The sequence below is a fragment of the Ceratotherium simum genome, chromosome 17, assembly GCF_057802395.1.
Source record: "Ceratotherium simum simum isolate JZ-2026a chromosome 17, ASM5780239v1, whole genome shotgun sequence".
NCBI lineage: Eukaryota > Metazoa > Chordata > Mammalia > Perissodactyla > Rhinocerotidae > Ceratotherium > Ceratotherium simum.
The window spans coordinates 52,103,335-52,116,753 of record NC_141916.1 but is presented as its reverse complement, the minus strand read 5'-3'; the positions used below and the strand labels follow the sequence as shown (position 1 = coordinate 52,116,753).

At 38.4% G+C, this 13,419-nt stretch overlaps 1 protein-coding gene across 2 annotated transcripts in view; it reads left to right on the top strand.

Moving 5' to 3' along the window:
- Positions 1-5,260, top strand: part of KLRG1 (killer cell lectin like receptor G1) — a 40,165-nt gene extending 34,905 nt beyond the window's left edge. For both annotated transcript variants that reach the window (XM_087442784.1, XM_004438646.3), the window contains 2 exons: positions 3,655-3,755; positions 4,107-5,260. In XM_087442784.1, the coding sequence (XP_087298910.1) occupies positions 3,655-3,755; positions 4,107-4,218 (213 nt within the window). In that variant the 3' untranslated portion in view covers positions 4,219-5,260. The remainder of the gene's footprint in view (positions 1-3,654; positions 3,756-4,106) is intronic.
- Positions 5,261-13,419: the final 8,159 nt, after the last annotated feature.

The following is a 13,419-nucleotide window of genomic DNA, read 5'->3' as shown; positions in this document are numbered from 1 at the left end:
ATAAGGAGCCTTGGGTAAGCCCTTTCACCCACGTGAACATGTTTTCTAATCTATAAAATGAGGATGATAATGTTTGCCTACCTTCCAGGGTTGTTGGGAATTTTATAACTGGAAAAAATCTTAGGGAATATCTGAGCTAAATCCTCAGAAGGCAACTGAGGGTCAGCCAGATGAAGCCATTTGTTCATCTTCAGATAGCAGGGACAGAGATGGTGGTAGATTCCAGTACATTGGTTTTGTTTTGTTTTCCTAAATGCCATACTGCACATCCAGCATTTCAAATCAAATTAGGAATGAATACAAAGGGATTTTGTAAGCCTTAAAGTACCGTACAAATGTAACACATGATTGTTTTCTGGAAACACTACCCTGAGAGAACAAAACTATCACAGGAGATAGAATATTTGGGAAGGATGTGTTGATAAACAAGTTGTACTGATTTTTCAAATGCTTCATCTAGAACTACTACAACCATGTGTCCTTAATGGAAACTAGGATTAAAATCCAATCCCAGGATTGGAATCCAATTCCAAACGAAATCCAAGAGAAAATATAGGTTATTCTGATCATGAGAAATAGCACAAAAGACTTGTTCTGTATCTCTTATGGACTGTATGTTTGTGTCTTTCCAAAATTCATATGTTGAAACCCTAATCCTCAATGTGATGGTTTTTGGGGATGGGGCCTTTGGGAGATAATTAGATCATGAGGGTGGGGCCCTTATAAGAAGCGACATGAGAGAGCTTGCCTCTCTCTGCTCTCTGCCATGTGAGGATACAACGAGAAGACAGCCATCTGCAAACCAGGAAGCAGACTCTCACCAGACACCAGATCTGCCAGCACCTTGATCTTGGACTTCCCAGCCTCCAGAGCTATGAGAGATAAACGTCCATTGTTAAGTCACCCGGTCTATGGTAACATGTTATGGCAGCCCAAACTGACCAAGACAGCTCCTTTAGTGTCTTTACTGGGAGCACAAAGAGGCTTTATGCTTGTCTTGACTTTGGAAGAGACACTCTTTATCCATGCCCGTGAAAGTCTCCAGGTAGATAAAGGGAGCTAGTCCAGAGACATAGTTAAGAGCAGAGTCCCTGAATTCCTACTCTTTAGCGACCATCTTCCTGGAGTGGAATAAAAACAATGACATCAAATGGGACATCTGATGGTGTAATAATAATTACAGAGAGTTGAAATTTCACTACTTTCTTAGTAGTTCCTGGATAAAAAAGAGTATTTTCTTCCACAGGTATTCAATGAATTAAGCTGTGTTAGAAAATATTGATACGTTTAAATGAACAAAAATGTATTACCTTAGAACAAAGTTAGGAGGCTTAAAAATATTTTTTCCTGAAACTTGAAGAAGAAAATAGTTTTCTTTGATTTTCAAAAAGTTCTAGAGGAGCTCTTTCAGATTGAGTGAGGGAAATCCAGGAATACTCTGCCGTCTTGGCTCTCTCTTTTCTAGCAAAATGCCCAGGTTCTAGGATATATGACCTTAGGTATAATGAGAAACAAGATGTATTAGCTTCAATAGGCATTCTTATCCATTCATGAGCCTGTGCTGGGGCAATACCAGCACTCTCCCTGATACAACTTTGTAACTAATACTGGAATCCAGCGTTATAATATTTGTCTAAGATGTCATCTTAGCCTGGTTTATCAAAGGGAATGTACAGTCTCTTAGCTTGCTGAATGTGCATGTCTCTTGGCACGTCCTAGAAGTCTGACGATTTCTTCAGGGCTCAAGTAAGTGCAGTTTAAAGAGACGTGAGTTACAGAGGGATGGACTGTCACAGTGGGGGACATGCTGAGGCCTTGGGTTCTAGTCCAAGTCTTACCACTAAATTACTGTGAAATAACATATCACTGCCCTTTTTTGAGCTTCTGTTCCTCCAAAGGAGGGAAGTTTAGAGAGAGAAGAGAGAGATCAAATCAAGTTCATTGAACTTGAGAATACGATGCTCTGTGTGATGGCCACTGCCAGATGAAATGGCGGATTATCTCAAAGCATTAGCACAGGAAGAAGCCTTGAGACAAATGATCAGTCAGGAAATATGTGCTCATGGGAACAGTTATGGTCTTTTTCTTTAACATTTATCAGATCAAGCTCTAACTCAGAGAAAACCAAACCAACCAAGCAACCACACAAAGACACTAAAAAACAAGATTCCTGAGAACAAAAGAGAAGGAACAGAGAAACAATTTGAATGCTTTCTTATTAGTTTTCCATTTTCTTTCACAAGGTATTTGTAGTGACTTCAGGGAATTGGATAAGAAGAAATAGAGTAAAGAGACAATGCCAGGCAATTATCTCATTAATTATACATGCAGTATTTGCTGGACACACAGAGAAGTCAGTTATCAATGTCCAGCAATGCTACTGTGGACATTTATACTTGCCCAACCCATGTAAACTGGAGGCTTTGGTATCTGAGACACATATGTATATGTGAATACCTTTAAATATTCATTCATACTCTAAAACAGATACAAACATTGAGCTTTTTATTTTATATATAACTGTTTTCCATTGATTTTTTGGTCTTCAGACTTATAATTTTGTCTTTCTTGTTCATGAACAAACACAATACTTGTCAACATTAACATCACATCGAAACTTCAACATCACAATGAAACTCTCTGTAACAAAAGCAATTTTTGAATCTGAGGTGGTATTTCATTTATTGAAAAATATAATGAAAAATTCGTTGCACTAATACCAAATTCTACAACAAAATTTATCTTCTGGGATTTATCCTTTATAGTGGGTAGCATGGGTATAGCCAACTTAACTTTACCTTAAGTTCGTTTCTTTAAGAACTGATTTTTTATTCTTGTCATATGCAAGATTGATGAGGTCTTGGAAAATGAGAATTTAGTGGGAAAAACCCAAGTGTATTGCTACAGGCTTAATAACAATTTATATATTTAATGATAGTGAGAAACCTGACTGCTTCCACAGCGGTATTTAGCTTTTTTTCTTTCAAAGTTATTGCTCCATCCAGTGAAGGAGGAAGTTGCCATGAAAGGTAGAGATGTAATATTTATCTTATCTGTCATGTTCTAAGAATGCAGCTATAGACATGAAGCTCCATTCTAGGAAGCGTTCCACTTTGCAATCAACAAATCTCTAGAATTGGAATTTAAAAGAGAGATTCGTTAATTGGAGTAGGTGGTTGTTTTGTTGGCTCGGACTGCTATAACAAGTACCATTTATGTCTCACAGACATTTATGTCTCACAGTTCTGGAGGCTGGGAAGTCCAAGATCAAGGTGCCAGCAGATTCCGTTCCTGGTGAAAACTTTCTTCCTGGCTTGCAGACAGCCCCCTTCTTACTGTGTCCTCACACCATGGAGAGAGATTGAGCTATGTTCTCTTCTTCTGATGAGGACACTGATCCCATTATTAGTGAGGGCTCCACCCTCATGACCTCATCTACACTGAACTACCTCCCAAAGGCCCCACCTCTAAATACCATCACATTGGAGGTTAGAGCTTCAACATGCAGGTTTTGGGGGGACACAAACATGCAGTCCATACTAATGGTGATGAGAGAGGGTGTAAGGAAGAATTGTTTGACTGTGACACTGAGTCTCTTCTTTGATTTTCTGTATCTTTCTTACCTTTTTTCATCATCTTCAATCTCTCCCTTAGAGCCTGTTCAAAAGTTTCCTCGATGAGGATTTTTACTGGATTGGTCTGAGGAACAGTTCTGGCTGGAGGTGGGAAGATGGATCAGCTCTAAACTTCTCAAAGTAAGGGAATTCAAAGGAGCGCAGGAAAAAAAAAAAAGAGAGAGAGAGAAGAAAAGGGACAGAAAAATTACGTGGCTGGGGAAGTAGATGAAAGATAGCAGATGGAGAGGGGAGGAAAGGAAATTGGGAAAAAGGAAGTAAATGAACAGTGGATAAGGGCAAAAAAAAAAAATAGAATGGCATTTTAATGAGAGGCAAATTAGCAATTGTTATTGTTCTGCTGTTTTGGGAGCTGAGAGAAGTGGGGCCTGAAAAGGGAGAAAGAATTTGCTCCGTTTTTATTCCTTCATGCTTACAACTCCTTTACTCTGCATGTTACCTTAAGTGATTGACTTTTTCTGATTCTTACAGGATTCTTTCAAACAGCCCGGTACAGAATTGTGGTACCATCGGCAAAAATGGTCTCCAAGCCTCTAGCTGTGAAGTTCTTTTACAATGCATCTGTAAGAAGATCAGACTTTGATGGATGGTCAGATCTGTCATATGGCTCCCTACAAAGGGGCAGCTGGCCTCTAGGTGTTGGAATAGCCATGAGCATATGTATAGTGAATTCTGAACCTTCTAGGATATGGCATTGGATATAAGATTAACACAGCTTCCCCAGGGTTGATGGTTTATTGCTGGACTCTCTTGGGAGTGTTTAGATATTATCTTAACGGTTTAAAGACCAGATCTAGGCAAATTTGTAACGTAGATAAAGCTTGTTTTTGGAATTTCTCCCTCTAGTGACTAATGCTACTTCCTTCATCCCCACCCCCACCATCTCCGTCAAAAATGTACCTTTTCGATGTAATATTCTCAGCTGATCTAATGAAATCTGTGCAAATATATACTATTGCTAATGTACTAGAGGGTTTTTTGTGCATTAATGGTTTGACATGTTATTTTCTCTGATAATATATTTTTATCCTCACAGTTGCCCTTTGCAGATAAAACCTTATTCTAAAGAATAATGTGAATGGTGAGAAAATAGCTGCAGAAAGTGGATGAGAGCAGGATGGTGCTTTCTGCTTCTCAGCTCTCCACACTTACTAGAGACCTAGCCTAGACTGAATTTAGTTTTTCTGAATATGCATAGATGTGGTGGAATAAAACAATGTGTGACTATATTTTTTCCATGTTGTGAATGTGTGATTTGCATGTTGGTTTTACAACAGTGGTCTATTTGATAAGGCATTTTTATAGAGGAAAATTTACAAAAGCAGTTTATGTGGTTGATCCTCAAATTATTTTAGGCACGAATGCCTCAAAAATGAGAAAAACTTTATTATTTCTCTTTAGTAGGGTTTGGACATAGATAAAGAGGGAAGATGCTATTTAAACATGTAGGAGGGAGTAATGAAGGGGACCATAATTCTGTACAGTTGATGACACTGAATTGTAATCTGTTTACTTGTCCTTCTCTTTTGTAGTTTTTTAGGACATGGACTGTCCTATCCACCATTGTATCTCAGACACCTAAAATAGTGCTTGTATCAGTGAATATTAAATAAATAAATGGATTAGTAAAATATAAGAATTTATAAGTTCTTATTCTAGTTGTTTTCGTTACCCCACGAGTTAATTAGAGGAATTAACGGCAAGAAACAGTATATCCTCCTCCTCCCTAACCCCATCCTTCTGAGCATTCAATAGCTGACTCTCAAAAGGCAAAGGGCCAGCTTAATCTAGATAGAATGTTAGTAGAAGAAGTAGTGGAAACAAACTCCCATCCCCTTAGGATCTCCTACCTTTGGTTCTGGGGCTGAGGGGTGTCTCTTGGCTATGGATGTGATGACAGTGACTCCCACTTGGTCAAGGATGTCATGATAGTGATTCCCCTTGGGCCATGGCTTGGCTGCTCTGGAGTGTATGATCTCATTTACTTATTCAGAAAGAAACAAAGCAGTACAGTAGTCTCCTCAATTCTCCCCTAACAGTCAGGATGTGTACAGCTCTCCTCTGTGACTAGGGTTCAGTCCTCTGGTAAGGATTTTCACCACGTGTCATCAGAATTGGGTCTAGTTCTTCACTGCTTTGTCTCCCTTAAACAAATTTCGTTAGAAATAGCTTATTTCCTCATCATTTATTTATTCATTAAAGGTATTTATTGGGAGCTAGGGTCAGTTATTGACTCAATTCGTTTACCTTGCCTAGTGAAATGAAGTTTGGTAAAACTAGAAACCAAAAGTTTTCTCTCAGCACTTGCACTCCCTTTCTGATCCCTTTGGTGAACACTGTAGACTAAACTTACCTAAGACGAAGTGTTTGGAATAGACATTTATTAAAGATAACAAAAGAGCAGTAACAAAATGAGAATGAAGAAAATCCAGAGAGGGAAAAACCTCCATAGAGGTCATAGCTACATAATATCTGAGGGCTTAGTAGGAAAAATAAAAATAACAAGATTGTAGAATCCTTTTAATGTAACAAAAACGTGGACTTTGGTCCATTTTGTTTTTTGTTATTTTATTATAATTAAATAATTTTTTGGACCTCGGGTACAGTGATTAGAGTTCAGCAAACTCCTCAGTTCATGGGGTCACATCTTCATCAGTCCTTATATGCCTCTCATGTTCTATTTACCTTCGTCGTCTTCTTGTATCCTCACTACCACTCATCTTTCCTCCACAGGAATATGCTTTGATGTTTGACATATTCCTTGAGCTTGTTTGTATCCTTATAAAATATGTAGTTTTCTTCTTCATTTGTTTCATATTTAATTAAGTGATTTTTGTCTATGTATCTCACCGTTTTACTTTTTCCACTTGCATTGTTTTTTTAATTTTTTTGTGAGGAAGATCAGCCCTGCGCTGACATCCGTGCCAATCCTCCTCTGTTTGCTGAGGAAGACTGGCCCTGAGCTAACATCCATGCCCATCTTCCTCCACTTTATATGGGACGCCACCACAGTATGGCCTGACAAGCGGTGCACTGGTCCACGCCAGGATCCAACCCAGGCCGCCAGCAGTGGAGCGTGCGCACTTAACCACTATGCCATGGAGCCGGCCCCTAGCATTATGTTTTTGAGACCTATTCATGTTGCAGTATGTACGTGTAGTTCATCCTTTTAGCTGCTACATAGTCTCCATTTTATGTATCCATTCTCTTAATGATGGACACATGATTTGCCTTTGTTTCCCCACTATCACAAAGAATTATGGGATGAATATTCTCTTATACATCCCTACTCCCTGGTCTTCCCCATCTCAGGAAATGGCCCTACCATCCACACAGTTGTTCAGATTCCAGATGAAGAGCTTTCTGATTTCTTTTTTTTTTCCATTCAATATATCAACAAATTTTCTCATCACTACATATACATACACTTACCATATGATCCAGTCATTCTACATCCTTAGTATTTACTCAAGAGAAAAGAAATACATATATTCTTTTTTTTTTAAGATTTTATTTATTTATTTATTTTTCCCCCAAAGCCCCAGTAGATAGTTGTATGTCACAGCTGCACATCCTTCTAGTTGCTGTATGTGGGACACGGCCTCAGCATGGCCAGAGAGGTGGTGCGTCGGTGCGCACCCAGGATCCGAACCCGGGCCGCCAGCAGCGGAGCACGCACACCTAACTGCTAAGCCACGGGGCCGGCCCAGAAATGCATATATTCTAAATCTTACCATGTATCTCCATCTCCACTTTTAACTCTCATCCAAGCCACTGTCATTGTTCACCTAGATTACCGCGACAACTTCTTTTGTTATTTCCCCCCTTTAAAAACGCTTTTATTGAAGTACAGTTGACACACAATAAACTGAATATATTTAAAGAGTAAAATTTGATAAGTTTAGACATATATATATGTATATATACACACTGTGAATCTGTCACCACAATCAAGTAGTGAGTATATCAATTGTCCTGAAAAGGTGTCTCATGCCTTGTTGTAATTCCTCCCTCTTTTTCCTCCCTGTCACCCAACACTCCCCACCCTCAGGCAACCCCTTATCTACTTTCTGTCACTATAGATTAGATTGCATCTTCTAGAGTTTACAGAGTCATTAAGTATGTACTCGTATTTTTTTTTTCTGGCTTCTTTCACTCAACGTAATTATTTTGAGATTCATCCATGTCGTTGTGTGTATCAATAGTTTACTCCCCTTTCTTGCTAATATTCCATTATATGGATGTGCCACAATTTGTTTATCCATTCACTTGTTGATGGACGTTTAGGTTGTTTCTGGTTTTTGGCTATTAAAAATAAAGCTGATATGAACGTTTGGGTATAAATCTTTATATGGACATAGGCTTTCTTTTCTCTTGAGTAAATATTAAGGAGGTAGAATGACTGGATCACATGGTAGGTGTATGTTTTATTCCTTAAAGAACTGCCAAGCTCTTTCCCAAAGTAGTTGTACCATTTCATATTCCAATCAGCAATGTATGAACATTCCATTTCCTTCACATCCTCGATGACACTTGGTATAGTCAGTCTTTAATTGTAGCCATTCTAATAGGTACATAGTGGTATCTCTTTGCGGTTTTAACATCCATTTCCTTAAAAGTTAATGATGTTGAGTATCTTCTCATGTGCTTATTTGCCATTCATATATTTTTCTTTGGTAGAGTATCTGTTCAAATATTTGCCCATTGTTTAATTTGCCTGTTATTGAATTTTCAGAGTTGTATACATATGCTGGATACAAGTCCTTGTGAGATATATACTTTGCAAATATTTTTTCCTAGTCTGTGGCTTGTCTTTTCATTCTCTTAACACTGTGTTTCAAAACAGAAGTTTTTAATATTTATAAAGTCTAGTTTATCAATCTTTGCATTATAGTTTATTTTTTGTATGTTGTCTAAGGAATCTTTGCCTAGTCCAAGGTCACAAAGATTTCCTTTATGTTTTCTTCTAGAAATTTTATAGTTTTAGGTTTTGCATTTATGTCTGTGATCTATTTTGATCTAACTTTTATATATGGTGTGAAGTATGATTTCAGGTCATTTTTTTCTTCTTATAGATGCCTAATTGTTCCAGCACCATTTATTGAAATAACTACCCTTTCTTCAGTGAATTTCCTTGATACCTTTGTTAAAAACTAATGATCATATACACATAGGTCTATTTCTGCATTTTCTCTTCTGTTCCATTTATTTATATGTGTATCCTTTTACTTCTACCCCACTGTAATTTTATAATAAGTCTTGAAATCAGGTACTGTAGTCCTCCAATTCTGCTTTTCTTTTTCACAATTGTTTTAGCTTTTTAGGTTCTATGATTTTTCCTATAGATTTTAGATAAATATCCTATTCATATGTTATTTTGCCCATGTATGAATATATCAGGGGGAATTGCTGGGTCAATGAGTACTTTCAAATGGGCCCACCAATTTAAACTGTCCAACAATGTATGTGTTGAAGTGCCTATTTCTCTATATCCTCATCAAGCAAAGCTGAAGTGAACCCCAGGCTCCTCATGATCATGATGACTTTTCACTCCCGGCTCTATCCTACAAGGGTAATGATGAGTTTTTACTTAGGAGAAGGTCTTTCAGGTTCTTCATATTGGCAAACTATAAGACAAATCTTTCCCTTGCTAGTAACGATCTTCTCTCAAAGCAAAACTTTGATGATAATAAAGTCTTTATTTCCTTATTAGTACTGAGATGTGGGAGGAATTAAGGGGAGGGGAGAAAACTGTTCTGGCACACAGGAGAGAGTTTGACAGTAATGTGATAAAACCTATGGAAGGAGTGATTTTCAAGGTGCAGGGAGAAATCATCAGTATAAAATGCTAAAGAGATGCAAAGTAACGTGATGAGAGAAGAGTATTCAATAAGATTGACAATATGGAAGTCATTGGTCATCATCCTTCCAGTGTGCTGGTGAAAGATGTGAAATTTCAGTGAGCTGACAAATAAATACGAGTTAAGGAAGTGGAAACAATGACGTTAGAAGTCTGTTTTAAGAAGTTTGTTATGGCAGGAAGGAAGGAGATAATATCTTATCTAAATAAAAGGTTATGTATAGGGCTGATATATATTTTTATATATAGGTAGGAGAGAGTAGCACATGTTTATAACTCGAGGAGAAAAATTCAGTTGAAAGGGAGGATTAAAAATGCATGCAAGACCAGGATCCTTGAGGCAGTGGATGAGTATGAGACCCAGTGCCCAAAGGGAAGAAACAACCTTGAGTGGAAAGAGTGTCCCCTTTCCTATGGAAGGGGGAAGGATGGGTGAGGATTCTGATATGTTTGTGTAAGTTATAGGGAAGAAAGTGTAGATTGTTTTTGCATGGTAAACTCCATTTTCTCAGTGAAATAAAAGACAAGGTCGTATGCAAAGAATGAAGGAGGAAGTGATAGGTTTGGAATCTATGGAAGGTGGAATTTTGGAATTTCCACAAAGGGAAAAGAGAGAGATGTCTGCCTAGAGGCACAACATTGCTGGCAGTACCGAGAGCTCAGGTGAGGCGAGAGGCCATACACTTTTAGTGATTTCAGTCTGCGCTATTGCATGATTATTGGCAAGAGCCTGTGTCAGACTAGCTGTAATAATAGAGAAGTCAAATGGTAGGAATGATGAAGGGTAGGCATTTTACAGGGTGGTTTCAGGGGAGAAAAAAGGTGTCAGAAAATAGAAGCAGCCAGAAGTAGATAAGAAATCCAAAGAGGAGGTGACCCTGAAGTGAGGAACATGCTGGATAGGAAAAGATTTGGGAGTAATAGTATAAGAGATGAAATAAATACTACAGTGAACATTTTTGTACATACATCCTATTTCTGTATCATACATTCCTAAGAGTGAGAGTCATGGGCCAAAACGTACGCCAAATTAATATTTTGATAGATACTACCAGATTACTTTACAAAAAGACTGAAGCAATTTTACTCCCACTAGCAGTGGATGAGAAACTGGTCCTCTCCGCTTCTCAGCTCCACATGTTCTCAATGTTTTCAATTTTGAGGGAAAGGAGGAATGGTATATCTCAGTTATAGTTTGTGTTTGCCAACCTGCTGGTGTCTTTGAGCATCTTCTTAAGTTAATCTATTATTTGTATTTCCTCTGAATTACCTGTTCATATCTCTTGGCCATTTATTCTATCAGTTTTTTTTTTTTTTTTGGTCTTTTTCTTATCAATCTGTAGGCACTCTTTGTATATTAGAGATAAGCTTTGTCAGTCACATGTGTTGCAAATGTTTTCTTTCTGTCTATTATTTTGTTATTTTTTTAAACATCATGGATATTTTTTCTTTCTCTTCATGCATTTTAAGTTTTAATAGACTCAAATCTCTCATTCTTTCCCCTGCCCCCCTATTGTGGATTCTAGTTTTCCACCTAGAATGCCCCACCTGGGATTTTACATACATTTTCTAAAATTTTTTTCTAAGATGTTTATATTATTATTATTTTGTTCTACATTGTAATCATTTTTGCTGTTTTGAGTATAGGTATAACTTGGAATTGAGACGATGACTGAGTTCTAGGTCAAAATCCTGGATCACTGTGAGGGAGGGAACAGGGTTGTAGGTGAGACTGACAAGGAGTAGAGTATGGGGTGGGCAGATGGCATGTGCCTCAAAGGAGCCATTTTTTTCATTGTGGTAAAATATACATAATATAAAATTTATCATTTTAACCATTTTTAGGTGTATAATTCATGGGCATTAATTACGTTCACAGTGTTGTGCAAACACCCACCACTATCTCTTCAAGGAGCCATTTTTATGTGATGAAGAAATAATGGTCCAGAATCAGCAAAGGGAAGAATGATAACACAACAACAGCAAATGCAGACTTTCCTCTCCCCACCACTTCCAATCCCTTTCCAGCTTTATGGGGAACTTGGCAGCCTCATTTTGAAAGGACATCATTTTTGAAAACAGTTGGGTTGCAGTTAAGGCAAAGAAATGTGGGAATATTCTGCACAAAGGTTAATAATAGAGGGTAAGCTGTTTTCAGAGTAACAGGGATGGTGGTGGGCACACCAGGCAGGATTCATTGGCAGAGGCAGTGAGAGAATGGTCTGATTGTGGAGGCCCAGATCAGGACTGGGACAAGAGTGGGGACAGGTACCAAGGACAGGAATGGGCATTTCATGGTGCCTGAGACTAGGCGCTGATGGTATCTCCTACGGGCCTACTCTTCCTGCTTTTGGCCTGGTTGGTGTATCCACCGGTGACTGCTAGCAACTGATTCTAAGGAATTGTTCTACAAGTGCACAGAGACATGTACAAAGAACTTTATTATACTTCTACAATAGGAAAAATCTGAAACAATTCACAAATCTATCAATATCGAAATGATCAAATAAATTACCTCACCTTTTCCTTTCTTTTTATTTCCTGTAGACCAAACCCTTATAATGAGAGTGTTTTTATCTTTTACCTGTATAACTAAACAGCAATAATAATAATTAAGACAAAAAGAGACCCATCTGCACCCTCCAACCCAACTGTTAAGCTAGAATGTCAGTGAGGTGTTATTTGGGCTTGGCGGTGCTGTTGGAGCGTTCCCGTGGACCTTGGGTTTCTGTAGAGAGCTCATCCCAGGGGGAGGATTGTTTTGGTTCAGCTTCAGTATGGATGGAAGCTTAGAGTGTGGTTGTACCGCCTCATTTGTGCACTGAATCACCCTACTTAGTGTACCTCCTTCTCCTTTCTCTCCTCATGCCTCCTTTTTAAAACGTACTCTCAAAAGTTGCTTTTTTTTTTGCCCCCTAAGAACATGTCCTGCCTTCCTCTAAAAAGGCTGCGTCTTTGGTCACATGGCTATAGGGTCAGTGACCTCACAGCACACATTCCAAATTTTGTAATGGAAGCCAAGACTGCTCGGAGGTTTTGGCCTACCTTAGCTGCAATGGGTCTTGTGGCCCTGGGCTGCTGTCACCAATTTGGTCTCAAAGTCACTCATATACATGACATCTCTCTGCAGATCGCATAGAATGTGCTGTGTAGGTCCCTAGTAAGAGCTAGCAGAAAGTTCTTTGTTTTCCCCTTAGCTCTTCCTGTTTTTTGCTTAAAGAATTTTTCCTGACTGCAAGACTCTGCATGACTTGTAACCAACTATTGGCATCTAAATGCTGCTGGCTATCACAGGTATAGAATGCTCACTTTCCTGAAACCTGTTAGTTACACTGGTTCCTTGTATAGCCATTTGTTGTATATTTTTCCTTAGAAAATGCCTTGTCCTCACTTGAGAGCAGTGGGAACATAGTGGGAAGAGCACCAATAACACAAACCTATATTCAAATCCTTTTTCTACTAATTCCTGTGTGACATTAGGCAAAAAGTTAATTTCTCTGAGCCTATGTTTATCCATACCACATACTCATTCTGTCTAAAATAGCCAACCTCCACATCCTCTGTGACATCCACTTGTTCAGTTCCTTCAAAGCTCTTGTCACAGTTTGATTCTCTTCTTTATGTGTTACTTCCTTAAAATTATTTACTGTGTTTTGAAGATGTGCATGCTCACAGTGTAAAATTCAAAACTTACAAAGGGATATATCAGTGGAAACAGAGTCTCTGCTCTCACCTCTGATTGCCAGCCCACCCAGTTCCAATCTCTGGAGAAAAATGCTTTTACTTTTTGTGTTCTTTTCCAGATATAATCTATTCATATACAAAAATTTACATACACAAGCACACACACAGACACAGACACATTTAACTCAAGTTGTAGCATAGTATAACACTGTTTGAACTTTACTTTTTCCCCCCAGTTAA